This window comes from Calonectris borealis, chromosome 6 (genome assembly GCF_964195595.1).
Source record: "Calonectris borealis chromosome 6, bCalBor7.hap1.2, whole genome shotgun sequence".
NCBI classification, from domain to species: Eukaryota; Metazoa; Chordata; class Aves; order Procellariiformes; family Procellariidae; genus Calonectris; species Calonectris borealis.
In genome coordinates this window covers 18,084,941-18,112,095 of record NC_134317.1, presented here as the reverse complement: position 1 = coordinate 18,112,095, position 27,155 = coordinate 18,084,941, and the positions used below count along the sequence as shown (strand labels likewise).

Genomic DNA, 27,155 nt, shown 5'->3' with positions numbered 1-27,155 from the left:
TCTCTTCCTCACCACTCCCCCATCCTCCCAAACTGCTGTGAGGCGTTCACCAGCCACTCGCTGGCCAGTTTTGACCCTCGGCTTTGAGGGAAGAGGCTGGATCTGAGCAGTCAGCCTCTGCGGGATGGCCGAGCACAGGGTTTGAGATGCCAACAGCAGCACCCTGCTCTGGGAGCCGCCCTGAGTCACTAGAGACCCACCCCGTGGCCACAGGAACAACCCTTCACTTGCGGAAACATTTGTGCAAGTCTGGGGTTGCATCAAAGCAGCGCCCGTTTGTGCTGAAATTCAGCCCGGTGGCATCGGCTGGGGCCCTTCCTATCCCCGCGCCCTCTCAGCTTCGCCCTTGGCCCCGCGGGGCAGAGCCAAGAGGAGGGCTGAGCAGCGACCTAAAGGTTTGGGTTTGACCTGGAACCAGCTCCCCCAGCCCCGCCAAGGTGACGCAGCCCCTGAAACGAGGACATGAACACAGGGCTGGCTCTGGGGAAGCTGATTTCAGGACTCTGAAACAGGGACTGGGGAGGGAAGAGGCTCTGGCTGGCTCATTCTGTGGGTCAGCACGCACACCTTGACCGCTGGCTCTGGGAAGGAGGTGCAGAACCTGCCCACTTCTCAATTGCATTTCAGGCACCTGTGGCTCTAACAGCCCATCCAGGACTTTTGTTCCTGGCAGGAAGGAAGCCCAGTGACAGGGAAAAGGCTGCGAGACTGCCAGCAGCTGGCCAAATCCCTCCTTCAGCCACACAGGGCCTCTCCTGCTGGAAGGGGAGGAGTAGTCACCTCCAACAGGCATTTTTCTGCACCTTGCACCAGGCTGGCCTGGCTGCAGAAATTCACGCTGGGGTTAACATCAAGCTCGTGGGAAGGTATTCTGTAACCAGCCAAAGCCTCTCATCTGCCCTCACACGCAGGCCTGCAGTAGCTCTAGGGCCCCACATCTCCTCCTCTGGCAGGAGGGACAGTCATGCCCACCCAGGAACGATGTCCAAGCAGATCTGCGACTTGGCATCGCAGCCCGGCAGGGCAGGAGCTGTGGCACCAGCCTGCAGCCCGAGGGACAACGAGCTGTCTCTTGGGAGCTGCTTTTTTCTGAAACACTGGATTTGCAGTACTGGCCATGCCAGGCCCTGGTCAGGAGGACTCTGGACCAGCAGCTGGATAGCGGGGCAACTAACAGGCGAAGGGAGTGGAGCCAAGAGCCGAGTTGTACACTTCACAGAGACTATTCAAACACCAGAGAAGACTGTTCTCCCTTCAAAGACCAGCAGCTCTTTAGCAGTGCAGTACCCCAACGTCCTGCCCCAGGGAAATGCCCATCTGGGGGACCCCAGGCTGCCCCGCAAGGAAGGGGATTCACAGCCAGGAGCCTTGGCAGCTTACAGCAATCCCAGCAGGAGGCACGTGCTGGCAAGCGGGGCAGCCAAGCACCCAAGTCTGGGGAGCAGCAAGAGCTGATCCCCTCTCCCTGCTGTAAGACTGGCAGCTCTGACTCTCCACGTTTTAATAAAAAGCCAAGGCCTTGGAGGGGTAGAGGTGAACAGAGACCTGGCCTGCGTGGCTGGGCAGCTCCATGGCATCCCCAGTATGGTCAAGTCTTTGTCCCAGTCCTCGCAGCGTAGCAGGGGAAAGCTGGCCCCTGGTCACAGCAGGATGGAGGGCACGTTTGCAATGGCTCCTTTGGGGTCCATCTTGTAGAGCATGAAGTGGCCTTGCACCTGGGCAGCGCTGATCTGTTTGGAAACTGCCAGCGCCTGCTCTGCAAACCGCTCGGCTGCAGCCGAGGGCTGCTCGGGGTAGAAGCGCTGGAACATGCAGGCGAGCTGCCAGCGGGAGCAGTGGCCCACGTACTGCTTGAGATCCACGCGGCCGGGCCGCACCAGGGCCGGGTCCAGCCTGTAGAGAGACACAGGGATGCCTTGAAAACCTGATCAAAGTCTCTCTGCAGGGTGGGTCCTGCGGGAAGCCCCCCTCCACGCTAGCACAGCCAGCGTCCTATCTGCAAGGTGCTTTGCACTGTGGGATGGTAAAGGTGGGGAAGACGTTTGTCCCTGGGAGGCTGAGGGTGGAAATCAACCTAAAAGAAACGAGAGAACTGGGGAAGGTCTGGCTCCGGACAAGGACAAGCGTATCCTGGGAAACAGCTCTGCCCATCTCTGTCCCATGAGCAACCTCTGAACAACCCTCAAGGCCAGCTCAGTCTGGAGTGAGCCAAGCCTGCCACAGGGCAGTGTCTGGCCAGGTGCCGTGAGCCCAGGCTGCATCCTGCCAACCCAACGTGCTGAGCATGGGGCAAGCATTTCACTCACAGTACGGCCACAACCCCAAAATCCACAGATCCCTGCAGGCAGGAAGCTGGTACCTCTCCTGAAGGGCACAACCATGGCCTGAACAGCAAGGAAGCGTCTGAAGCTCCAGCAAAGGGGATCCTGATTAGCAATCAAGGATTTGCATCCCAAGGGAGGATTCAGGAAACCTGAACCCCCAGTCTTCACGTTGGAGGATGCAAATAGCCCTCCATAAAGGTCATCAAAAGGAAGCAAGGTTTTCCCTCCTTGTTCCCTCCCAGAGGGCAGCTCTAACCTGTCCACGTAGTTGGTGGTCATAAAGACAATCCTGGCCTCTGTGGAGGCCACACCATCCAGCGCGTTGAGGAGGCCGCTGAAGGTCAGGCGCCCCATGCCTTGGTACACAGCTGGGTCTGGGGACAGAGGTGTCCGAGGTCATATCCATCAGCCACTCACCCGTGCAGTCCCATGGGCGATGTCTCTATCGCCTGAGGCTTAAGCCAAGCTCCCCACTCTCTCCTTCCCCTGAGGCTGACCCTCTGCCTCTCCCTGGCTGGCAGCACATTCATCTCCCCTGCCCACCTGCACCCTGGGAACCCAAAAAGAGAATGAGGGGGAAAGCCACCCCCTCCCTCATGCTGAAAATAGCCGGGCAGGAGAAGTGTCTTTGCCTGAGGATAAAGGACCCAAATATCCCTTTATACGGCTTAGCCAAAATTGGGCAAGGTCCAGCTTGGGCCCCGAGGCCCCAGACAGCTGCCCGCTCCTGGTCTCTGCTGGTGCGGCAGAGGAGCCCAGAGTCCAAACCGCCCCCCAGCCCAGCCGGCAAACCTCCCTCCCGCCGCTGGCCCGGGAACGGAGGCACCGCTCACTCTCGGTGGCGAGGTCCCGGCTGACGAAGGCAGCGTCCACGTCCTCCAGCAGGATGATGCTCTGCTGCGGTGCCACGCTCAGGAGGTGATTGAGCCGGTCATCGGAGAGGCTGCGGTCGCTGAGGCTCAGCAGGCAGATACTGTACTGCAGCTCCCCGGCCAGGGCTGTGCTGGGAAGGACACAAACCACAGGGGTGAATCACAGCGAGAAAGCCCGGAGCGGAGGAAGAACCGGATCTCCCTGCCCAGCAGCAGGGGAGAGGGCAGAGGCATCCTACCCCAGCGGGGATCAGATATGGGGGGCAGGTGGGAGCCCCTGCTCAGCCCGCTGGTGCCATGCAGCGCTGTGCAAAGCAAGGGCACGAAGGGCTCGACACCCTGACCTGTGACGGTGCCAGCAACGTGAACGCTGACACCAGGCGCCGCGCAGGTGGCACAGCCCACTCCGGCATTTCAAACCCAAATTCATCCACACCCTCTCACCAGAGACTGCTGTGCCCCAGAGCAGGCAGCTGGCACGAAAACTGCTGTTAGCCAGCTGGCAATACTCACATGAAGCTGCTTTTCCCACAGCCGGGAGGACCATACAGCAGGTAGCCTCTTCGGTAGGGGATCCCTAGGAAGACAGCGTCCTTTTAGGAACCAGCTGGGTTGCTATGAGCTCTCTCCCCCAGAGGTGTGGGGCTACACCAGAGGAAGGCAAGCAGCAGGACAAAGTTTCTCTGCAGCTGTCTCCAGAGAGGACCACGAGCATCCTGCCCCACCCCACAGTAATGTCGCAGGAGCAATGAACTCCGTGGCTTATCGTGGTTTCCAGGATTGGATTGAACCGAGGGGAGTTTCCCTTTGCAGACCCAGGCCTGACCTCAGCACCTGGGCTCGCTCGTTTGCGGGATCTGCCCGAGGTGGTGCCCCACAGCCGTGGCTGCAGGTGGGTAAGGAGCCGCGCTGGGCACGGTACAGAGGACACCATGCCGGAGCCTTGCCTCTCTCGCTGTACCACTTGGGGTTGTCGATGAACTCCTTCACGTCCTGGACCAGCCTCTCCGACACACCTTCCTCCAGCACCACCGAGCTGAGAGGCCGGCGGCGGCGGGGGAAGCCGAACTGCCGCCACTCTGCTCCCATGGCTGTGTACATGATCGTCCTCCCCTCCTGCTGCTGCAGTGCCAGCTCCCGGGCTGCAGAGAGAGGCAGAAGGGACAGCTGGCAGGGACAAGGATCTCCCGTGAAGCCCTGGGAGTCTCCAGGGAGCAAGCTGTTCCCAGCAGGGCCCCATACAGCTCCACTACAGACCTTCCCGGAGGATATTGAAGAAGATCTCCCGGTTGGTGCCCAGGGCCGTGAAGGTGACAGACTCCCAGGGGGTCCCCGTGTGCAGGTCGATCATCTGCTTCTCCCGGTTGCGCTCGATGCGAATCCACTTCCTGCGATACCTGGGACGGGAAGACGGGGTTGGGGGATGGTGGTCCAGCACCACTCAGCTGAGCCCAGCTCGGGTCGTGCATCAAGAACCCTCATCTCGGGTAAAGAAATCACTTCACACCGGTGAATACAGACTCTTCTTGCTACTCTCCATCTCCTGCCCAAATCCAGACCCAAGGAGGAGGCAGGATCCTCTCTGCTGCCTCCATGGGCCCCCCAAGTTGGAGTTTCCTCGCTAAATGAGGGTCAGTCCCCAGACTGCTTTCCCCTGACCTCCCTTACCAGATGAAATGGTTCCCAGGGCTGGGGACAAAGTCGAACTTGGTGCTGACGCGCCCGCTTTCGTGCTGCAGGTATGACGTCTCGACGCTGAGGTGCTGCGTGTGCTTGGCGTGGTGGGAGATCCAGTTCAGCAGCCAGTGGTAGCTCTTATCCTTGCTGGGCACCTCCAAGGTGATCATATAATGGCGCCTGAAAGCCACCAGTCCGAACTGGGCCCCTTTCCGGGCTAACGCCAGGGCTGTGCCCACCCCAACAAGGCCAAACCCAGCCCCGAAGTACGGGTTGTCCTTCAGTGCTAAGACAAAGTCAGAAAAGGGCATTGTGGGAGGTTAAGCGTCTCCTTTCCGCAGCATCATCTCTGCGCTCCGGAAGTAAACCTGTGGAAAGAGGAGGACTAAATGGCAGCAGTGGACACAACAGATCACCCACAGTCCCCTGGCCTTTATCGTGGCCGGTTCTCAAGGTGAAAGGCTACCTGGCACATTTGGATCTCCCACATCCGTGCTTATCTTATTACCGAGGGTTCGGACAGCCACGGGCTGCAGGAGCCTCCTCCCTCTCTGCAGGCCACTGGCCGAGACAGGCAGGAGGGGGCCAGGGGCCGGAGGCTCTCAAGCAAGCACAGGAGCATCTGCTGCTTCTTCAGCCATGACAACAAGCCCAGAGTTTTACAGAGTTTTATTCTTAAAACAGCTAGAAATCACGACCACTGCTATTATTTAACGTTTATTGTTTGAAAAAGCTGAAGTGCACCCCCAGACTGAGCCGAGAGCTGGTTCTTTGCTGCTGGCAATGGGCGCACAACTATGGTGGAAGCAACATCTCCATGTCTGGATAAAGGGCACCAGCCACACGCTTAGGGGGCTCGAAGTTTCTCCAGCTCCCTCGGCAGAGGCCTGTCAGATATCGGGGATGAGGGGGAGCCTCCCCTGACAGACAGACAGACACGCTCCAGCAGGATCCCACCTCTCCCGGAACAGGGTCTGACCCCGCAGCAAGGCTCCTTCCCAGGGCAGGGCGTCCCCTGCCCCACAGGAAGGCCTTGGGCCCACGGCAGGGTCCCTGCCCCGCAGTGGGGCCGTCCCTGCCCGGCAGCCGAGCCTCGGCCCCGCAGGAGACCGGGCCCCACACTGGCCTTCCCCACAGCAGGGGCCCAGTTCCCCTCCCCTCGCCCCACGGCGGGGCCGCCCCTCCGGGAGGAGCTCGCCCCCGCCGGTACCGGCCTCGGCCCCAGCCCCAGCCCAGGCCCCACCGCCCCTCACCTCCGCGCAGCGCCGCTCTGGCCGAGCGCCGCGCCGCTCTCTATGACCCCGACCCTCACTTCCGCCCGGCGCCGCTTCCGCCCGGCTGCCGGCTCGCACCATAGAGCGGGGCCGGGGCGGGCGGCGGGAGCCGAGCAGAGCGGCCGCGCGAGCTGCACAAAGGGTGACGCTCCCTCCCGCCCGGCGCGCACCACCGAGATGCGCCAGGGCTGGAGGTGGGGGGGCACCGGGGCGACGGGGCCGGGACGGGGTTGCGGTGTGAGGGGGCCGGGACGGCCCCGGCCGTGCGGGGACTCGCGATAGGCACCTCCTCGCTGGGCGCTGGGCCCGGGTCTGGGGGTTGGGCCCGGGCTTGGGCCTATCTGGGCCCGGGTCTGTAGGCTAGGCCCGGATCTGGGCCCACCCAGGCCCGGGGAGCAGGCCCTGGTTGTTGGGCTCAGGGGGAGGCCCCCGGGCGCCTTTGGGGATGGTACCGCGGTCCCTGTGTCCCCATCTCCCCCGTGGCAGTGGGTTTTGCCAGCAGCCTGCTTGGGGCATGGCAGAAGGGATTGAGATACCCCGATTCATACCCCTGCCTGGGGACTGGCATCACAGGCTGACCCCCAAAATCCTATAGGACCTCTGGGCTTCTGGGTTCTCCCTTGTTTGAAGTGCTTTCTTATGTTTCAGAGTGAGAGGCCCTCCTGCCTGGCACCAAGCCAGTGCCCAGTGGCAATGAGTGCAGAAGTGGCTGTGTCTGAGGGTGCCAGCAGAGAGATGGAAGCCTTGTGCTCGGAGCTGCTCCTGCCCACATCGGGAGAGGCAGGAGCCATGGGAAGCCCTGGTGTGGCCAGCACTGGCCTGGCTGGGACGCCCCCACTGACTGCCAGCCAGGACTTGCTGCTGGCAGAGGCGTCGATGCCTGGGGAAGGGGCTCACGCTGAAGGAAGCAATGTGGAAATATTCATCGAGGCTGTGGCTGGCAACATGACACTGAGCAACGCGGCCAATGCCACAGGTACAGGGTGTGGGGAGGGCAGCGTGGGCCCCTTGGCGCTCAGCGCAGGGAGAGCGGTCCAGCTGGGGGTCCTGTCCCCTCCAGGTGGCACCCTGGGGACATCACAGTGCCCTCGTGTCTCTGACCCTGTGTGCATCATGAGTCTGGTGCCACCATTCAGTGTAGACCTGGCACAAGCTGGGTGTGCGGATGGGGAGGGGTGGCTGTGGGGGCCTCAGGCTGGGTGAGGGGGGTCGCTCCGGGCTGTCGGTAGGGACCAGGCAGAGATCTCCGCCCCGGGCTGCCTCCCCCAGCACACTTCTCACCCGGGTCCAGTGTAGGGGCATCCTGCTAGAAACGGGGCCAAGCTGGCCTCACATCTCTGTGTGCCTCAAAGATGCTACGGGACAGACCTGGTCATCGTGGTCACCCGGGTGGTGGTGTCCCCTCTCTTATGGGAGGTGCCCTGGGGTACCCCAGGCAGCAGGAGGGCTGCGGTTCTCCAAACTAATTTGTGGCAACAGGGGTTTATCCTCCTTGTTCAGAGCTGGAACTAAACCGCTAGTCCCAAGCTCTGAGCCTGGCAAAAGCCCTTTCTAACGTTCGCCCCTCACTCTCTGCAGAGGTGCTGGTCAAAGTGGTGGAGCTGTATTTCTGCGAGAGGTGCGGCCAGAGCTTCCCGGAGGCCTCGCTGCTATCCCAGCACCAGTGCCTGCTGCTGGCCCCCCCAGGGCACCTGGAGCTCCCTGGGGTGCTGTCGGCTTCTGCCAGCGAGGGCCAGAGCAAGCCAGAGGGCTCGGAGCCGCCTCCCGAGCGCCTGCTGTGCCCCATCTGCCAGGAGGCATTCGCGCAGCCCGGCGTACTCAAGGAGCACTTCAAAACCCACCGTGCCCCACCAGGAGCCCTGCCCTGCCCCGAGAAGGGCTGCCGCTTCGCCGCAGAGGACCGCAAGCAACTGCGTGGCCACCTGCGCCGCCTGCATGGGGCCTCCCCCGTGTCCTGCGCCTACCGTGCCTGCCCCCTGCTCTTCCCCAGCCGCCCGGCCATGGAGCAGCACCACCGCACCCACTTCCCCTTCCACTGCGGCCACTGCGACTTCATCACGGCCAATGCCAAGCTCTTCTGGCAGCACAGGAAGGGCCACGCTGCGGAGCCCCCCACTGAGACACCCGCGGCAGGCGGTGCCCCCGGCTCGGGCCCCGGCGGCCTTGAGCAGCGCTGCGTCCTGCCATTGGGTATGGCTGGGTGGGGGGGTCGGGGCCTGTGGGTGCTGCAGAGGCCGGCCGTATCCGTGCGGCCCAGTTACAACTGGGAGGAGTGGGGAGTGAGGCTGTGCTGCCAGAGGGCTCGGGAGTGCTGTGGTCCGGCGGCTCTCTGCAGCTTTCCTTCCTCCCACGGTTTGTGCCCCCCATCTCAGCCAGGAGGTTTTCTGCACGTGTGTGGGTGATGGGGGGGTGGCTCCCTCTCACCTGGAGCATGATGATCTCTGTCTTTCCCCACTGAAGCAGCAGAAGGAGGGCAGGAGGAGGCAGGGAATTGCCACCCTGGCTGGGAAGCCACCTCAGCAGAAGCCAGGCCAGCAAAGCCCGCAGGCACCGGGGAGAGCTCCTTGGAGGGGCGGAAAGCATCAGCTGGGGAAGAGGAGTTGGACAGCGGCGGGGATGAGTCGCCGGAGGATGGCGAGAGCCCCTGCGAAGGCGAGGCCAAAGAGGACGGGAAGGCGGCTCCCAAGAAAGCCAGAGTGCTGCGGGCACAGCACTTCAAAGGTAGGATGCGGGGCACCGCGGGGCCGTACCAGGAGCTGCTCGGCCTTTGTATTATGAACAAGCAGCATGGCCTCGAGACTGGCAGGGAAACGTGGGCCAGGCTGGTGGGACGTGGGGGTCCTGTGCCGTCCAGCAGCCTCCTGTCTCCTGCATGTCCCAGTGCACTGTTCTCCCCTCTCCTGCCCTCTGCCCACGCAAACGTGTCCCTTCTTCTCCTGTTGCCCGTCCTCAGCTGCTGCCAGACTTAGACAAAAGCAGGCAAAAGTCTGCCTGGCGTCAGGGAGCAGGGGCACGCAGACAGGCCTGATTCAGGCTGCGCTGGGTCATCTTTGCCAGCGTTGAGCTGGAAGGAGCCCACCTGAACCGTGCTGGTGGCTTGGGGTGCAGACAGTCCCTCCGAGTAAATGGCTGCTGTTTATGATAAGCCCTCACCCCAGCGCAGCTGGATCAGGGAGCGAACATCTGCCTGTGCTCTTCTCTGTCTCTTCCCTGCTGATGGCTCCCCTTCCTTCTCTCTCACAGGGGACGTCGCAGAGGGCTCTGAGTACCTCTACAAAACCCACATGTGCCCCGAATGCAAGCGATGCTTCAAGAAGCGGACGCACCTGGTGGAGCACCTCCACTTGCACTTCCCCGACCCCAGCTTGCAGTGCCCCAACTGCCACAAGTACTTCACCAGCAAAAGCAAGCTGAAAATCCACATGATGCGAGAGACGGGGGAGAAGGCCCACCGCTGCCCACTCTGCCACTACAGCTCGGTGGAGAAGAATGCCCTCAACCGCCACATGGCCAGCATGCACGAGGACATCTCCAACTTCTACTCCGATGTTTACTCCTGTCCTGTCTGCGAGGAGAAGTTTCAGCTCAGCCAGGCCCTCAAAGAGCACTTGAAGACTCACAAAGCCGAGCCCAAGAGGCTGAGCTGCTTCCAGGGGGGCTGCAACTACTGTGCGGAGGACCGGAAGGAGTTTGTCCGTCACCTCAAGGATGCTCACGGTATCAAGGCAGTGGAGTGCAAGTACCACGCCTGCTCGCTGCTCTTTGGCACGGCCGAGGCCATGGAGGCTCACCGAAAAACCCACTACGCCTTCCACTGCCAGCAGTGCGACTTCATCTGCTCCAACAAGCACGTTTTCCGCAAGCACAAGAAGCAAGGGCACCCAGGCAGCGAGCAGCTCCAGTGCAGCTTCTGCCCCTATGCTACTTTCAACCCAGTGGAGTTTCACGACCACGTGGGCAAGATGCACGCCAACGAGAAGATCCACAAGTGCACCGAGTGCGCCTTTGCCACCGCGCACAAGAGGGTGCTCATCCGGCACATGCTGCTGCACACCGGTAGGTGTCCGCTGCGGGGGTCCTGAGAGCCGAGCTGGAATGGGGGGGGTCAGGGCTCCTGGGTCCCATCACTGGCTCTGCCACCCCAGCGTCGCTTGGCTGAAGTCGTGACGTGGCCTCATCCCTGCTGTTTCCCCCAGCTCCTGCTGAGCTGGTTTCCCCACGGGGGAAGGCAGTCCATGCTGAGGGCGTTCCTGTGTTGCCTGCAGGAGAGAAGCCTCACAAGTGTGAGCTCTGCGACTTCACGTGCCGGGATGTGAGCTACCTGTCCAAGCACATGCTGACCCACTCCAACGACAAGAACTTCATGTGCACCGAGTGCGGGTACATCACCAAGTGGAAGCACTACCTGAATGTCCACATGCGGAAGCACACTGGAGATCTCCGGTACGACTCCCGGCCCCGCTGACCTGGCGGCATAGTCAGGGCTCCCCAGATCCTGCTCTGGGGGTCTGCTGCTCTGGGCTGCATCACGTGCCAAACTCTCTCATGCCTAGAGGATGGCTACAGTCTGCTCTGTAAGAAATGTGGTCTTTGAGCTTGCAGGTTGTTGCCAGCGTGGTGCTGTAAAGGCAAAGCTATCTTGGGTGTCTCCGTGCCGCCAAGGAGGTGTATTACCGCATCAGTGCAGCTCTGAGCTTGTGTTCATGGGCTCTACTGATGTTCGTGGGCCAAGGCCAGCTTGAGCACGTGCAGGATTCTGCCAAAACGTGTTTCTACCTCTGCATTATCACCTCCTTCGGGTCTAGTCTGCCTCCAGGGATGCTGGAGGTGCTGCTGGTGTGATCCATGTGGGGGGGTGACACAGTCACTGTATGGGATACCCAGGGAACGTCCGTCCCGTCCCCAGGCGGGGGGTGTAAAGCACCAGCAGTGCCAAGGGCTGCAGCAGGGAGGAATTGCTTGTGGTAAGAGCTGCCCAGATGGCAAAGGTCAGACCTGGCAAACCGAAGAGTACCCCTTCCCTATGTGTCCAGGATGGGGAAGCAGAGCTCGGCGTGTCTGACCAGGCTCAGCGTGCCCCGGTTCCTCACGCTTCCTGACCAATTCTGCTTTCCCCACAGGTACCAGTGCAACCAGTGCTCATACCGGTGCCACCGTGCCGACCAGCTGAGCAGCCACAAGCTGCGACACCAGGGCAAGAGTCTGATCTGCGAGGTGTGTGGCTTTGCTTGCAAGCGCAAGTACGAGCTGCAGAAGCACATGCAGGCAAAGCACTCGCAGAACTACCAAGTGCCCGTCTTCCAGTGCCAGTACTGCACATACCAAACCAAGTACAAGCAGGCGCTGCTGAACCACGAGAACTGCAAGCACACCAAGCAGAAGGAGTTTCGCTGCGCCCTCTGCTCCTACTGCACCTTCAGCAACACCAGCCTCTTCTTCCACAAGCGCAAGATTCACGGCTACGTCCCCGGTGACAAGGACTGGCTGGAAAACTACGCCAGCAAGGAGCTGGAGATTAGCTCATCCGAGGCGCTCTTTGGCTACGAGCTTGGCACAGCCCTGCGCGTGGATGCCAGCTCCCCCCTCACCAGCAAAGAGCAGTGGGCAAAGGCGAAGCCATCCCAGCTGGAGTCCCAGGGGGAAGAGGGCTACCAGCAAGCGTTCGTGGTGCCCCTCCTTGGGCAGAGTGCCGCTCCCCTGGAGAGCAGCGGCGAGGTTGAGGGAGGTGTGGGTGAGGGGGAGCAGAGCCATCCCACTGCTGGCGATGCCCTGGGAGATGACTGCGTGCAAGGAGATGCTTCTGCAGGCTCGACTGAGCTCGCTGCTTCTGGGGACGTGGCGGAGAGCTGCACGTTGCATTTGGAGGCGCTTAACGTCTCGTCTGACCCCCTCCTGGAGCATTTGACTGGAGAAGCCTGCACAGCACAGCCGGAGAGTGTGGAAATGCTGTCCTGCAAGGAGCCTCCCACAGCCTACGAGATGCTGGGCTCCCGGGATGACCTTGGCTTGGAGGACAATGACAATACGCTTGAAGACATCCCGGACTTTGACGAAGAGGAGGCAGATGTACAGGAAGATGAGGCGGTGAGGCTGGAGGACAGGGTAGCAGCAGGAGACAGCCAGGGAAAAGGCTCCCTAAGGCAAGCAATGGGCCACCTCGAGGGGTTGTGCCCGGACCACCACAAGCTGGTGGCAGACACTGAGATGGGAGAAACCAGCCAAGCCGAGCTGCCAGAGGCCTGGCTCAGCGTGCTGAAAACAGCCGAGCAAAGCCACCCACCTATCCCAGAGGACGTGGCCGCCTCCGATGATGATGCCAGAGGCGGCTCGGAGTCAGTGCTGAAGGCGCTGCGGAAGCAGGACAAGGAGCAGGCGGAGACGCTGGTGCTGGAGGGCAGGGTGCAGATGCTGGTGGTGCAGTCAGAGAGCCAGATCTTTAAGTGCGAGAAGTGCTCGTACATCACGCGGAAGGAGAAGTCCATGTCCCTGCACTCCAAGGCCAGCTGCCAGAGCCGCCGGGCCCCGCTCGTGTGCCGCGAGTGTGGCGCCAGCTTTAAGCAACAAAGGGGGCTCAACACCCATCTCCTCAAGAAGTGCCCAGTCCTCCTGAAGAAGAGCAAGATCCTCAAACCAGCTGGTCAGGAGCCACCTGGGTTGTGCCAACCTGCTGACCAGCCTGGTGATAATGGTACAGAAACAGTGGAGAGCAAGAGGGGAGGCTCGGAGGAGTCTGGGCATGCCGAGAGCCCCTGGGAAGCTGAACTGCTGCCTGACAAAATGCAGGCAGCGGGCAGTCCTTTGGCTGGGGAACGGGCCTCGGGCTGTCCTGCCCCTGAGAAATCCCTGCCGGGTGACAGCACAGAGGTGGCGGAAGAGCCTCCCCAGCAAAGGGATGGGGCTGAGCCAGGTGGAGCTGCTTGTCCCCCCCAGCCTGGGAAACCCTCAGAGAAATACCGGCTGGAGGGAGGGAAGCTGCACTGCAACGCCTGCTCCTTTGTGTGCTCCCGTGTCTCCACCATCACCTCCCACGTGGAGGACGGGTGCCGGAGCCTGGAGCAGTTCTGGTGCTCCCTGTGCCCTGAGGCCTTCCGCTCCCGGCGGGCCCTCAGGAGTCACTGTGCCGAGAAGCACATCGTGCATCCTGAGGAGGATGGACCTCAAAGCACCGAGCTCCCCAAAGGGGACCTGGCCAACGTTGAGACGGGCCAGCCTGGTGAGCCCCCGCTGGATGCAGCCCCCCCAAAATCCACCCTGCCGAAGAGAAGGCGTTTCTCCTGCCCCACCTGCCCCTTCACCTGCCACCAGGAACGGGCCATGAAGACGCACAGGAAGAGGGGCTGCGTGGCGCTGGGCGAGTTTCGCTGTGCCTCCTGCCCCTTCACCTCCAAGGTGGCCAAAGCCCTGCGGCTGCACCGCAAGCTGCACCGCAAGCACTACAGCAAGCGGCCGCAGCTGCAGTGCCGCCAGTGCGAGTTCACCTGCAAGCAGGCCCGCTGCCTGCGGCAGCACATCCGCATCAAGCACGAAGGGGTGAAGCCGCACAAGTGTCGCTACTGCGAGTTCAGCACCACTCGGCGCTACCGCCTGGAGGCCCACCAGTCCCTGCACACCGGCGTGGGGCGCATCGCCTGCAGCATCTGCAGCCAGACCTTCGGCACCAACTCCAAGCTGCGCATCCACCGCCTGCGGGTGCACGAGAAGACGCCCACCCACTTCTGCCCGCTCTGCGACTACAGCAGCTACCTGCAGAACGACATCACCCGCCACGTCAACAGCTGCCACCGCGGCGAGCTCAACTTCGGCTGCTCCCGCTGCGAGGCTCGCTTCAGCTCTGAGACGGCCCTCAAGCAGCACGTCCTGCGGCGGCACGAGGAGAAGGTGTCCTATGGCTGCCCGCGCTGCGGCTTCGTGTGCCACAGCGAGGCCACGCTCAAGTGTCACGTGCAGAAGCAGCACCCGCACCTGGAGTGCAGCACCTGCAAGGAGACCTTTCCCACCCGGGAGGCACTGGAGGAGCACAAGACGCAGCATTTCAGCCACCGCTGTGAGCTGTGCAGCTTTGCAGCCAAGGAGCGGCAGCAGCTGGTGTGGCATTACGTGGAGAGCCACGAGCCAGATGCCCCGCAGGACAAACCCCTGCGATGCCCCTTCTGCGACTTTGCCTGCCGCCACCAGCTCGTCTTCGACCAGCATATGAAGGGCCACGGGGGCACCCGCGTGTACAAGTGCTCGGACTGCGAGTACACCACCAAGAACAGGCAGAAGATCACGTGGCACATCCGCATCCACACTGGCGAGAAGCCCTACAAGTGCCACCTCTGTAAATACGCCTGCGCCGACCCCTCGCGTCTCAAGGTGAGAGCCCTGCTTTGGGCATAGGGAATATATCCGACTGCATCTATGTGGGTTGGGGGGGATCCCAAGTACAGGGATTTGGGGAAGAAGAAACTCCCAAGGGGAGGTTTTGTCCTCTCTCTCCTCTTCTCTGTGGCTCCTACAGGAATAGGAGGTGAGCAGGTAAAACTCACCTGGGTACAATATGTTTCTGTCGTAAACCCTTCTCCCTGCTGTTGCAGATTAAGGGGAAGAGGGATTTGTAGCAAAGCAAGAAGGTGGGCAGCTGTCCGTGTTCACTCCTCTTCCCACTGACATCTCTAGCGTCCTCTGGGTGCAGCCAGCCCTGTGGCACCAGTTAGACACGGTGCAGGGAAAGCTCAGCTTCCCTGCAAGCAGAGCCAGAGCCTGCCCTCATTTCTATAGGTGATCAGCATCCTCATGCATGGTAAAGGGCCTTTCCTAGAACAGGAGGGCCAGGCGTGGGGTAATGGAGGGGAAAATGGTCTGGTTTTGCTAAAAGAAATATTGACTTTTTTAATGGCCAGGGTGAGCTGGAGCCCTCTGGGGCCGCCTGGGCAAGGCTGCGCAACGTGCTTGGCTCAGGGCTAGCTCTGTTGGGCTAGGTTTTAACCTGGGCTTTGCCCTAAATACCTAAGTGGGGAGAAAAGCCTGTGCCCCTCCAAAGGCAGGGACAGAGCAAGCTCAGCAGTGTGGGGGTCTCATCCTGACCCCGCTGTGGATCCCCCCTGCCCATAGTCTGCCAGGCAAGCAGACAGCCCTCCTTGCCCCATGCAGTTTGAGATGTCAGAGCTGACTTTGAGCCCCTCACTGGCACCCCAGAGCCCTGAACGTTCCCAGGGCAGGTGGCATGGCCTCATCCTGACCCTGCCCTCTTGCCCTGTGCCTAGTACCACATGCGGATCCACAAGGAGGAGCGGAAATACCTCTGTCCTGACTGCGGCTACAAGTGCAAGTGGGTGAACCAGCTCAAGTACCACATGACGAAGCACACGGGTGAGTGCTGCCCGCCAAGGACGGGCTGTGGAGCACCGGGGAGGGCTTTGGGGCTGCACAGGCCCCAGCTCCATGCTTCCTTTGCTACCAGTGGCCCAGCTGGAGGCGCGGGAGGACCCCCAGCAGTTGGGAGGCAGCACGTTCCCATGTGCTGGTGGGTTGGGGACAGTGCCCCAGGGCGGGAGGGAAGGTGAGGCGGTACAGACCCCAGGGGCCAAGGCATGGTGCCTTGGAAATTTGGGGTTTTAAGGTGCCTGCTGGCTGGCTGCGCCTTCCCAGTCCCGAGGATGGTGTGTAGGGGGGTCTCTGGGGAGTGATGGCATTACAGGGACAGTGAGACCCGCAGGAGGGAGGGCACCGTACCCCCATCCCAGCCCCTTCCCCATCGCTGCAGGCCTGAAGCCATACCGCTGCGACGAGTGCGAGTACCGCACCAACCGGGCGGACGCCCTGCGTGTGCACAAGGAGACGCGGCACCGGGAGGCCCGCTCCTTCATCTGTGAGCAGTGCGGCAAGGCCTTCAAGACCCGCTTCCTCCTGAAGACCCACCTGAAGAAGCACAGCGAGGAGAAGCCCTACGTCTGCAATGCCTGCGGGCGGGCTTTCCGCTGGGCGGCCGGCCTGCGCCACCATTACCTGACCCACACCAACGAGCACCCCTTCTTCTGCCGCTACTGCCCCTACAAGGCCAAGCAGAAGTTCCAGGTCATCAAACACATCCAGCGGCATCACCCCGAGCGTGGGGCTGGCGACCCCAGCCAGGGGGTGGGCAAGGACCCCAGCACGCCCACCGTCCACCTCCACGCTGTGCAGAGGGAGAGGCAGGCTGGGGGCACCCCTGGGACAGAGCAGGAAGGAGGGTGCCCCGCGGAGAAGGACAGCGCTTCGCAGTGAGGCCGAATCCTGACTGCTTTAAGGCTCCAGTGGCACAGGCCTGCTGCAGAGATATATGTGTGTGTATAGGCATATATGTATATGGGATGTAAAATATGCGGCTGTATAAAAGGAATCTCTCAGCTCCTTTTAATCCTTTTTCTTTGGGCCGTTTGGAGCTCTGTGCGAGACGTGGAGCAGGTGCCTGCAGGGAGAGAGCGCAAGCAGAAGCCCAGCTCCCGTCTCTGTCCCCAGCGCCACTGCACCCAGACCCGAGCCTGCCGGTCACCGAACAATTTATTAAGTTGCTTACAGAGAAAAGACACGGCAAGGGTTAATAACGGGCGCTGGCCGGGAGCAGCCCTGGGGGCTGTAGGAGCCGGGGGGGGGGGGCTGTGATGGGGCTCTGCAGGGTTGGGGCAGTGAGGACCGACTCCTCTCCCAGCTCTGCCCAGCCCTGGGGTTTGCTTGGCTCCAGCCTTGCTCCCCAGGCCGGGGGGGGGACCAGCCCCTGGGGCAGAGCCGGGGTGCTGTGCACCATCTCTCCTCCTCCTCGCGGCCAAGCCGTGCCCGTGGGCCAGGGCAGGCTGCAGGTGGGGGGCGCAGGGGGCTGCACCATTGGAGACCTCACACTCATGCGTGGGAGGCAGCATCCCAAACCTGGGAAGGGAAGGTCAGTGCCTTTTCCCAGCCTCTGGAGGCCACTGCAAACAGGGGCACAGCAGCGACGACGACACAGGGATGACACAAACAGCTCAACAAGAGGGCAGCAGCTCGGGGCCGGCTCTATGGCTTACATCCGGGTCCTGCTCGCCCCACGGGCTCAGTCCTGCTCGGGACCGGGCAGCTCGGTGATGCGGATGTGGACGAAGAGCGAAGAAGGTGGGATGCTGGTGCCATCCTTGGAGAGGAGATGGATGTGGCGGTAGCCTGCAGGGGGGACAGAGGCTCTGGCTGACGGCTGCCCCCACCCTGCTCTCTGGCACCCAGCTGAGCCCAGACACCCCTGCAGGGCTGCCCTGGCCCACCACCACCACCGGGCAGCAGCCGCTCACCAGGTTTGATGTTGGCAAAGGCTAAGGTGAACTGGCCCACGAAGTCGTTCCTGGAGGTCTTGTCGTAATCCTCCACCACAAAGCGGACGAGGGCCAGCTCGGGCACGTGGAGCTGGAACTGGAGCGTCTCATCCCAGCGGGGGTTAAACCCTGGGAAGGGAGAGCGGGCGCTGGGAAGGCGAGGGAGGGCAGGGATGGCCGCCTGGGCTCAGCGCGGTCCTTGGTACCACCATGGGGCTCACCGTTGTTCTCGATGTACTTGGTCTCCTGGTGCGCCTGGTCTGCGGGGACCCCGTGGATCTCCACGCGCACCAGCGGGTCGATGATGGCTCCATCCTTGCTGTTGGCCACTTTGGGCAACTGCTGCCCGCTGATCACCTGTGGGAAGGGGCAGTGACCCTGTGAACCGGGGAGCAGCTAAACCGATCTGCTGGGAGGCTGCTTGGCTCTGGCATGCTGCCCAGCAGTGTCCCCAGCTGGGACCGACAGCCCCAGGACACTGTCACGGCTCCCCGGGGTCTCTCTTCGGCCCCATACCTGGATCGTCAGGGTGATGGGGCCAGGGCCCTCCCGGCTGCCGGGGTCACTGGGGTTGAAGAGGGTCTCCTCGTCCCTCATGAAGGGTGGTTTGAGCACGTAGCCACAGCGGCCATTCTGGCTGAAGAGCCCATCACACAGGTCCATCTCCGTGCCGGCTGTCTGGAAGTTCAGGGCCACTGGGGGAAGGCAGTAGGGAAAGGGTTCAGGGCAGCTTGGAGACCGTGCCCTGCTTGGAGGTGAGAACCAGCCTGTCCCCATGGCCAGAGAGATGCAGGGCCACACAGGGGGACAATACCCAGGTACCCTCGGGCTCCCCAGTGCAGGGCAAGAGCCTGCAGCCAGACCTGGCACCAGCCAAGGTTGTGGCTGGCACCATGGGTGTTGATGGTGCCATTTGGCACGGGACCCGGGGCATCTCCCCAGCTCGCAGCCCTGATGCCCTCCAGCCGTACCGATCTGGCACCCCACGTTCCACATCTCCTGGGGGCTGTAGTTGGAGGAGTCAGTCCGCATCCCACTAGGGTAGATGCGTGTCAGCTGCCAGGCGTTGTGGCGGACAAACTCATTCCCTAGGGATGGAGCATGAGGGCCGCTTGTGGGGTCATTCCCTGGCCAGCAGAGCCACCCACACCACGTGCTGTTCACTTATCCACCCACCCATCCAGCCATCCATCCTCTCATCCACCCACCCACCCACCCACCCATCCTCATCCCTCTCCCCTCCCAGGAACGCAGGCATCCTGCCTCGCTTTCTAAGCCAATAACCCCCCCTCATCCACCAGACCCAAAAACCAGGGTACAGCCCCGCTGGACTCTCTTTCTCCTGGACAGGGAGGGAACCCCGGTGTCTGGAGGCTTTAGCCCTACACCTGAGCCTGCCCCCTCCACCCTGGCCCACTCCCTGCGTGGCGCTGCCCCCTCCGCCTCACCTGCGTCCCGGATGAGCTTCCTGGCCTTGGCCTCAGCGAGGGAGGAGATCTCGGAGGGCCGGGAATGGCTGCGGGCCTCCTGGAAGCCCCGGAAGGACACGTTCTTGCAGTAGACAATGCAGTCAGACAAAGCCTGCGCCAGGCTCTCCTTGTCTTTCTGCAAGGCAGAGCCATGTCAGGTCCCCCCCGATGGGTGCACCGTCCCCCAGCACTCACCCAGGACAGGGGCTTGTAGAGCCCGGGGCAGCCGAGAACAGCCGGGCACTGCTGGGGCTGGCAGCATCCCCACCACAGGCAGCCTTTCTGCCAGGAACGGGAGCAGGCAGGGGACCCCCAGCATGGTGCCACCACAAGGACACTGTGCAAAGAGCAGGCTGGCATGGCCAGGGGCAGAAAGGGCTGTTCCCCTCCCTGGTGATGTCCCTGCAGTCTCTGCCTCTCCCCTCGGCACTGGGATGTCACCACGACCCGTAGCTGTGTCCAGGGGCTCAGCACTTCCAGCCAGTCCCCAGCCCAGGCCACCCACCTTCACCCTCCGCCTCTCCTCCTCTGCCTCTGCCCCATTGTCATCATCAGACACATCAGGTGCCTCGTCCCCTGGCCCGTCCAGCGTGTCCTCCAGCCGCCCGATCTTCTTCCCCTTCAGCAGGATCTTCCCCTTCAGCTCCTGAGGGGTTGTGGATGGAGAGGTAGGCACCCTGGGGTGCCCATCTCTCCATGGGACCTGCTGTCCCCTGGGACCCGACACTGCTGGGGGCCAGCACCGCCAGCTCCCTGCAGCACCGAGAAGGGAATGGGGTAGGAGGGCTCCACCCTGCTGTCCCTCTGGCTCTGCAGGGCACGGGGAGACAACCTTGGGGACAGCTTTGGGACCCCTGTGAACATCAGGACACGGTGTCTCCAGGGGGCCCCAGGTGCTCCAGCAGAGCAGGACAGTGCTGGGACAGGGATGGCCTTTCCTCTGCACAGCAGAGCCACCTCCTCACCCCACTCCCATGCAGGACAGTGATGCCCAGCACGGCCAAGCTCTGTCCCTACCTCTGGGGACGGGAGCTGGGTGGGGACGCGCCCATCGGTGGTGGCGGTGAGGAGCTGTTCCCCCAGGATAGCCTTGAGCTGCTGGGCCAGGACCTCCTGCTGCTCCATGCTGCAGTGGTTCTCCAGGGACAGGATCACGGGGTAGTCCGAGGTCTGAGGAGCAACGTGCACAGCTGGAGATCAGCCTCAGTGGGGTTGAGGAGCTCTCACAAGGGCTTTGCCCAGGCGTGATTAGTGCCAGGATGGAGCCCCTTGTGTGCCCTTGTATCCCCCCGAGACCTTCATACCCCTCCAATCCCCCAGCATCCCCCATATCCCATCTCACCCCCGCATCCCGCAGGCCCCATCTCACCCCTGCACCCTCAGCAGACCGTGTCTGCATGAGCTCCTGTCCCCTGGCACGGCGCAGCGCAGGGCTGTGGGTCAGGCCCCCCAGTGCTGTCCCCCAGGAAGGGACACAGCCGCCCTCCTCACCTGCGGTGGGGTCAGTCCTGCTGCAGCACCAGGCGTGTGAGCCCCAGCACCGCTGCCCATCCAGAGACCCTCACTGCCCCAAATTGCAGCCACGTTCCCCCCCACCTGCTGAGGGCCAGCCACGACACCCAGCACCCAGGGAAGGGTGCCCTACCTTGAAGGCGTACTTCCCCAGGGTGCTCACCACCTCCCGGAAGGGGATCTTGGAGGTGAAGGTGTGGCCGTGGTACACCATGGGCTCCCCGTTCGGCCCGTCCCAGCAATCCACCTCCAGGCACCGGCAGCCCCGTTTCAGAGCCCTACGGATGGGTGGTCACCCCTGGGACCCCACACCCAGCCAGGGCACCAGCCCCCTGCCCTCCCCTCTGGCTGTGGGTGTCACCCCTGCAGGGACCAGGGGAAAACTGCCAAGGGTGGAGATACGACGCTGCATGCAGGGCAGGAAGAGCTGGGCTCAGCATCTCCAAAATGGACCCCCTTGCTGGGCACCACATGGCACGGCCACAGGGGTACTGGACCAGGAAGGGGCAAAGGAGCTTCTCCTCTTGGTGGGTTTGCCCCGTGGGGCACGGCACTGGGGCAGGAGGGTGCTGGGGGGCAGCCAGGAGGGAGCAGCCCCTTTACCTGATGTAGCCCTCGATGCTGCTCTGGCCCCGGATCTGGTCCTCTATCAGGTAGGTGTTGTGGGAGGAGGAGATGAAGTAGTGGCAGAGCGGCTGGCTCATGTCCTGCCACAGCGCCCGGTGCTGGGGGTTGAAGATGGAGCCCTCCGGGGAGCAGAGGTACATGAGGAACCCGTCGGCACTCAGCACGTGGCGAGCCCGGGCTGCAGGCGGAGGGGGAGGCTCAGCGACAGCCGGGGACCCGGAGGGGACAGGGTCAGGACAAACGGGGCTGCTGGCGGCTCCTGGCATCCCCAACCCGGTGGGCATGGCTGCTGCCAGAGGCTGGGGCACAGGGAGAGATGCCCCGGGGCAGCAGCCGTGGGAAGGTGGGCAGCGGACCCCAAAGCTGGAGCTTGCACCCCATGACTGGTCAACCTTCTACACCAAAATGGTCCAGGAATGGAGTAAAAAAAGGGGAACTGCACCCAGATCACACCACAGTGAGCCTTCCCCCTGTGCCCACCCGCAGCAGGATGGGGCTGGGGGTGCCCCTGCCGTGGGGCTGTGGGTCTCAGCCCCCTCCTTCCCCCCGTGCAGAGCACAGCCGATGTCCGGGCTGGCTCTCACCTGTCTCTGATGGTTCATACTTGTCGATGAGCTCCATGGCCAGCTCCTCTGTGCCCTCGTCCTCCAGCTGCTCCTGCTGCAGGAAATCCACCAGCTCCAGCAGCGTCAGCTTCTTCCCATCCTCGGAGAAGTCCTGGAAGAGGCTCAGCACCTCCTCACGCTGCGTGAGGGCCTTGTAGAAGAGCACAAACTCCTCCCCTTCCAGTGTCCCCGACTCTGACTTGTCGGCAGCCTGCAAGGGAGCTCACTCAGCACCCAGCCGGGGCAAAATGGGGTGTCCTGGCCACCCCATGGGCTGGGGGGGGATTCGCCCACCCCCAGCGGAGGGCACAGAGACTCCACGCCAGCAGCAGTGGTAGGCATCGATCAATGCGTGAATGATGGATGGATTGGCAGATGGAGAACTGGTTGGGTTGACTGATAGATGGATGGGTCCATGAATGGAGAGATGGACAAACAGGTGGAGGGACGGATGGATGGATGGCTACATGAATGGGTGGATGGATGGATGGATGGATGGATGGACAGATGGACAGCTGGCTGGCTGGTTGGGTTGATGGATAAATAAACAGGTGGCTGGTTAGCTGGGTGGACAGATAAGCAGCTGGGTGGACAAATGAAAGGGAGGGAGGAACAGCTGCCTTGGCTGGTTGGGTTGACAGAAAAATGAACAAATGAGTGTTTGTCTGGGTAAACATGTAGTTGGGTGAACAAACAAATGGATGGATGGGTGGATGGGTGGATGGGTGGATGGACAGAAGAAAGTGACCACATCCTTCTGCAGGGGAGTGTTATGCTGCTTGTTCCAGCCCCTCCCCAGCCCCTCCAGGACCTCAGGTGTGGTGCTTACCTGGAAGAGACGCAGGGCATGATCCTCATTCATGTCCACGTTCATCATCTTGAGGAGACGCTGCACCTCCTTGAAGTTCATGCGCCCATCCTTATTCTTGTCGGCTTTCTGAAACCAGTCACGAATCCACGTGCGAGAAACCAGGGCAGATGTTAAGGGAAAGGACCTTGGCTAAGAGCAATGGAGCTGGGGAGCATCAGAGGGCCTCTTTTCTTTTTTGTGTGGGCTCTCCCTGCCCTGATGCAGATGGTGAGACCCAGAAGAGCTAAGCACATGCTGAGGCAAGGCAGGAGATGGGGGAAGGACTGGGTGTGGAGGGCAGAGTGGTGCCCACAGGAAGGATATTGGTCTATCTTCTCCCTTTGGTCCATGCTGGTGGCCACCTCGATGAGCTGGCGCAGGCCCTGGACCCAGCACTGCGCCTCCTCTGCTGAGCTGGCAATGAGGTCCAGGTTGCCCCGGCGGCCATAGAAGACAATGGTGAAGCAGCGCTCGGGGGGGAACTCCTCGGCCAGGCTCTGCAGCACCTCCGACTGGTGCCCTTCTCGCACCGTCTCCACATCGCTGATGGAGACTGGGGCAGAGGGAGGAGAGGCTTGTCTATGGGGGACAAGGACCGCAGGGCAGGGGGAACTGCCCACAGACATCTGTCCTTCCAGCCATCCCTTCTTCCACTCATCCATCCATCCATCCACCCACTGAGCTACTCATCCATCCATCTACCCATTGAGCTATCCATCCATCCATCCATCCATCCATCCATCCATCTGCCTGTCCATCCGTCCATCCATCCATTGAGCTACTCATCCATCCACGCCTCTGTCTGCCTACTCCTCTGCTGGCACGCCAGAGCTTCCACTTTTATCAGCTGCAATTTCTACTAAGCCTTTGTGACCCATGGGTCCTGCTGGGGGGCAGGATACTTTATGGAGACGTGTGGGTGAGAAGAGCCCACACACGCACACAGAGCCTTTCTTGAATGCCCCAGCACCCTTTGCAAACACGGCTCCAAGAATCTCCATACAGTCACACTCCTGTTCACTCTGAACCCTACTGATGGCCCCATGGACAACACACAGCAGCCAGTACTCACAGGCAGACTCAATTTTGCCCGTCCTCTTGGACTGGTACCAGATGGTCATGCAGTCATCCTGCAGCTTGAAGTAACGCTGCTTCTTCCAGCTCTTGGACTTGACTTTGCGCATCAGTGTCCCTTGCTGCATCTGCTCCAGCGTGTCTGTGAGCTGGATGCCTGGGGGCAGCGTGGGCTGCATCACCGAGGGCAGGGGTATCCGGGTACTGCATCCTGCTACTTTGCTCCCTCCCGCCCCTGGGACCCCCACATGGTCCCTCGATTTGGGATGGAGCAGGGACGGACCCCAAACAAACTCCCTTCACCACAAGAAGGGCAGAAGGTAATTCCCCATTGACCCTTCCCACCCGCCCTCGGCGTTGCCAAGCCCGATCCCAACAGCCATGGTGGGGTAGGGGTGCTCCCGAGTGAGCTCAACCCATGGGCCAGATTTGCCCCAGCGTAAATCCGGATGGCCCAGTGCCCTGCCCCACGCCTCCCCTCCACCGGAGCACTCACGGGCGTTGCACAGCAGCGATGTCATGGCTCTGCCTCCTCTGCGCTGGCGGCCGCTGGGGAGGAGAGAGAGGGCAGCTGGGGGGAGTGGGGCCAGACCACCCCACTGCGCCCAAGTCCCACTGGGTGGGCTCCGGCCGTGCCCACGCGTGTGCGAGGTGCGTGTGCCCCTGCCCCTGCGAGCGCACCTGCGCCTGTCTCCTGCTGGGTCATTGCTTTCCTTAAGTGTCGAGTTCACCCCGCCGTGCTCATGAAATATTAATTGGCGTTACCGGGAAGCCGGAGCTCAAAAGGTGTCGGAGGAAAACAGAAAAACTTGCGAGTGCGGCCGCCCCACAGCCTGACAGGTACCGGAGCCCTGGTGCTCCCAGGTCACTGCTCCCAGGGGAGAAGCAGCCCCGGGAGCCAGGAAAAACTGCCCTCGGGGTGCCCGGGAGAGCCAAGAACAAGCCCCCACCGCCTGGGAAATGGCCCCCAACCAGCAAATTTGGAAGTAAGGGAGAGCCTTACTTGCTGTAAGAGCAAGGAAGGGGGCACAGAGCAGGACCCTCAGCTCCCCCAGCCCCTTCTCCCCAGGGAACGTCAGCACCCCGGGGCCACGACCACACCAGCAGCCATATGGGGAGTGCGCTGCGACAAGTGGGGCTATAAATACAACTGGACTGACAATAAAGCTTTGATTAGGCTGTTAAGGCTTTAATTAGACTGACAAATTGCTGGATGCGCCCGTCACCCAGCTGTTGGAGCTGGGCCCTCGAGGAGCAGATGCCGCAGCCAGTGGGCTGGGATTTGGGTGCAGGAGGGGACCCGGGGGTCCCAGGGGGCGGAGGGCTCTGTGCCGGGGCGCAGGGGTGGCAGCCTGCCCCAGGCCCCTGACTCAGCACAGGCACCGGCAGCGTGGGGCTGGGAATAGCCGGTGCTGTCAGCGTGCGGGCAGCTGCCAAGCCCGGCTGCCAGACCCTCGCAGGCTCAGGGGCCAGAGGGCGGCCGTCCCCTGCTCGGTGTGGGGACAGGCGGGGCAGATCCCCAGCACAGCGCTGGCTGGGGCTGTGGCCCCACTCCCGAGGGAAACGTCAGGGCAAGTGCGGACTGCCTGTCCATGCTTTTGGGAACCTCACGTGTTGCTGGAGACACAGAGTGGCTGGGGTGCCATCCCAGCTGCTTCCCAGCAGGGCCCAGTGCCAGGGCTGCGCGTTCTCAGCACCGGCCCTTTTTGCAGGGCTCAGACCACAAGGACTCGCTGCAGTGCCTGCACCCTCCCGCATCCGATGTGCCGGGGGGACACCGGCCCAGGGCTCAGGGTGCCCGCACCCACAAATGGAAGGGTGGCACCACCGCTCCTCTCGGGCCCTGCAGAGTGGGTGCCCTGATGCCTGCTGGCTTGCACAGCCCCAGGAGTGCCCCGCACCCTCCTCCAGTGCACTCTCATCCCCCGTGCACCCCATGGCCTGCAGGGAACCAGTGGGGGGACAATCCCAGTCACCCATCTGCCTGCACCCTCCTGCCTCCTAGCAGCACCCAGCTCAGCACGGCCGCTTTGCAGGGTCACAGGTGCCTGCCTGCCCTGTGCCCCCTGCACTGCAGCAGGTGAGGGGATGGAGATGGGGATGTTTTTGGGAAGCCAGCGTGGAGGGAGAGGCACCGAGCCTGGACAAGCGGAGAGAGACTCTGGCCTGGGACAGGGATGGGCTTGGTGCCACCATCGAGTCTGTCCTCTCCGCACCCTGCCACACATGTATGCAAGGAGGCAGCATGCAAGGGAGCTGCCTGCAGCCCCCAGACCCGTAACCATGCTGAGGTTTTGGAGCTAACCTGATCTCCCCCAGTGCCAGCCCTTACAGGCTCCTGGCACGGCCCAAGCGTGCCCAGCCCTGCCCCAGCCGTGGAGCCGTGCCTTCCCCGTGCACACAGCGAAGAAGAAATTATCCTTTCCAGCACAGGGAAGATCCCATGAGCATGGACACAAGGACACGGCTGTTCGGCTCTCCCCGGCACGTGAGCGGTGCCCCGAGCCCGGCGCAACCCGGCCGCATGCAGCCCCCCTTGCCCCTGTCTGAGTTACACTGTCGAGGGGAGCGGGACAGGAGCCAGGGGCTGGAGAAACCCAACCCAAGGGCTTCCCGCAGGGCTGCTGCCTCCTGCCAGGGACAGTCCCAGCTTCCCCCAGCACATGCTGAGCCACCGCAGCTTCTCTCCTGGAGGTGACAGTCCCCAAGCGGAGCTGGAGGCCAGCGGGTGTGAGTGCTCCCCAGCCGCTCCAGCGCAGAGTCCCCCAGCAGAATTAAATGCCACCCGGGGGGTGCGGGGTTCGGGGGACAAGTGACACCTTAAAGCAAAGGAAACAAAACCGCCGGCACCTCTCTCCCCACCCTACGCCACGCCACCCGTGCAGCCGCCTCTGGGACGGCGCTGCCCGAGCCCGGCGGTCCCAGCCCGCCCCGCCGCCCCTCTCCCCCCACAGGACGCCCGGTTCCCCCGCGGAGGACCCGGCGCCCAGCCCCGTACCCGCTCTCCGGTTCCGCCGTGGCGCTCCGCTCCGCGGGTGCTCCGCCGCCTGCGGCCGCACGGGGCCGGGGCTGCCCGGGCTGCCCGCCCCTCGGCAGCGGCAGGGCGGCGAGCCCGCCCCCGGCCCCCGCACGCCCCGCAGCCACCGCCTCCCAAGGTCGCCTCGGATTAAGGTCACGCCGCTGCCGAGGGGGGGGGGGGGGCAAGCGATGGCGGGGTCGGCGGGGGTGGGAGCACCCTACAGCGCTCCCCGCCTGGGGCTGAGCCCCCATTCCCACCTCCCAGCACAGTCTGTCCCGCTCGCAGCCAGCACAGCCCGATCCCCCCATCGAAGGGACACAGAGGGTCCCCCGGTGTGACCCTGTCCCCTTCCCAGGACCCTCCAGTTGGGAGAGACGCAGGACATGGCTCTAGCATCCCGTAGCAAAACCTCCACGGGGATCCAAGCTGCGGCACCCTTAGGGCAGGCCGAATTGGGTGCAAGGGACCAAACTTCAAGTGGCCCTGGGCGAGCGTGGCAGCGCTTGCAAACGCGCTGCAGGAAGGCAGCGAGCGCTCTCCCCGGCGGGCTCC

The 27,155-nt window shown here is 62.6% G+C and overlaps 3 protein-coding genes across 6 annotated transcripts; 1 reads left to right on the top strand and 2 right to left on the bottom strand.

Annotated features, from left to right (window-relative positions):
- Window positions 1-5: 5 nt before the first annotated feature.
- On the bottom strand, window positions 6-6,213 carry BCS1L (BCS1 ubiquinol-cytochrome c reductase complex chaperone). Its single transcript, XM_075152994.1, has 8 exons — window positions 6,127-6,213; window positions 4,865-5,241; window positions 4,454-4,593; window positions 4,144-4,338; window positions 3,710-3,773; window positions 3,158-3,327; window positions 2,581-2,698; window positions 6-1,893 (listed from the first exon to the last, which is right to left on the bottom strand). The coding sequence occupies exons 2-8, from the start codon at window positions 5,182-5,184 to the stop codon at window positions 1,641-1,643; spliced, it is 1,260 nt and encodes a 419-aa protein (XP_075009095.1). The 5' UTR covers window positions 5,185-5,241; window positions 6,127-6,213; the 3' UTR covers window positions 6-1,640.
- A 40-nt stretch (window positions 6,214-6,253) lies between these two features.
- On the top strand, window positions 6,254-16,525 carry ZNF142 (zinc finger protein 142). Of its 3 annotated transcripts, XM_075152988.1 has the most exons (9): window positions 6,254-6,341; window positions 6,796-7,123; window positions 7,726-8,337; window positions 8,608-8,868; window positions 9,391-10,203; window positions 10,413-10,590; window positions 11,268-14,502; window positions 15,393-15,498; window positions 15,893-16,525. In XM_075152988.1, exons 2-9 carry the CDS (start codon window positions 6,841-6,843, stop codon window positions 16,390-16,392), a joined length of 5,988 nt encoding a protein of 1,995 aa, XP_075009089.1. In that variant the 5' UTR covers window positions 6,254-6,341; window positions 6,796-6,840; the 3' UTR covers window positions 16,393-16,525. The 3 variants fall into 3 exon arrangements, with proteins under 3 accessions (XP_075009089.1, XP_075009088.1, XP_075009087.1); XM_075152987.1 differs by lacking the exon at window positions 6,254-6,341 and having other exon boundaries at window positions 6,392-7,123; window positions 8,611-8,868; XM_075152986.1 differs by lacking the exon at window positions 6,254-6,341 and having other exon boundaries at window positions 6,392-7,123.
- Window positions 16,526-16,651: 126 nt separating this feature from the next.
- PLCD4 (phospholipase C delta 4) lies at window positions 16,652-26,662 on the bottom strand. Of its 2 annotated transcripts, XM_075152985.1 has the most exons (17): window positions 26,583-26,662; window positions 24,081-24,133; window positions 23,583-23,741; window positions 22,835-23,063; window positions 22,490-22,619; window positions 21,640-21,871; window positions 21,032-21,233; window positions 20,562-20,706; window positions 19,934-20,086; window positions 19,422-19,562; window positions 18,896-19,052; window positions 18,419-18,535; window positions 17,964-18,142; window positions 17,669-17,804; window positions 17,427-17,576; window positions 17,169-17,301; window positions 16,652-17,031 (listed from the first exon to the last, which is right to left on the bottom strand). In XM_075152985.1, the coding sequence occupies exons 2-16, from the start codon at window positions 24,103-24,105 to the stop codon at window positions 17,195-17,197; spliced, it is 2,262 nt and encodes a 753-aa protein (XP_075009086.1). In that variant the 5' UTR covers window positions 24,106-24,133; window positions 26,583-26,662; the 3' UTR covers window positions 16,652-17,031; window positions 17,169-17,194. The 2 variants fall into 2 exon arrangements, with proteins under 2 accessions (XP_075009086.1, XP_075009085.1); XM_075152984.1 differs by having other exon boundaries at window positions 16,652-17,301; window positions 26,583-26,653.
- Window positions 26,663-27,155: the final 493 nt, after the last annotated feature.

Excerpts from the sequence above, each read along its gene's own strand:
- BCS1L (XM_075152994.1), bottom strand. The coding sequence starts at position 5,184 with ATGCCCTTTTCTGACTTTGTCTTAGCACTGAAGGACAACCCGTACTTC. Across the intron at positions 4,594-4,864 it reads CCTGGGAACCATTTCATCTG|GTATCGCAGGAAGTGGATTC; the intron begins GTAAGGGAGGTC and ends TTCCCGTCCCAG. Across the intron at positions 3,774-4,143 it reads CAAGTGGTACAGCGAGAGAG|GGATCCCCTACCGAAGAGGC; the intron begins GCAAGGCTCCGG and ends CTGTCTTCCTAG.
- ZNF142 (XM_075152986.1), top strand. The coding sequence starts at position 6,787 with ATGTTTCAGAGTGAGAGGCCCTCCTGCCTGGCACCAAGCCAGTGCCCA. Across the intron at positions 10,204-10,412 it reads GCACATGCTGCTGCACACCG|GAGAGAAGCCTCACAAGTGT; the intron begins GTAGGTGTCCGC and ends TGTTGCCTGCAG. Across the intron at positions 14,503-15,392 it reads CCGACCCCTCGCGTCTCAAG|TACCACATGCGGATCCACAA; the intron begins GTGAGAGCCCTG and ends CCCTGTGCCTAG.
- PLCD4 (XM_075152985.1), bottom strand. The coding sequence starts at position 24,105 with ATGACATCGCTGCTGTGCAACGCCC. Across the intron at positions 18,536-18,895 it reads GAAGCTCATCCGGGACGCAG|GGAATGAGTTTGTCCGCCAC; the intron begins GTGAGGCGGAGG and ends CTCCATCCCTAG. Across the intron at positions 18,143-18,418 it reads GAACGTGGGGTGCCAGATCG|TGGCCCTGAACTTCCAGACA; the intron begins GTACGGCTGGAG and ends GCCTTCCCCCAG.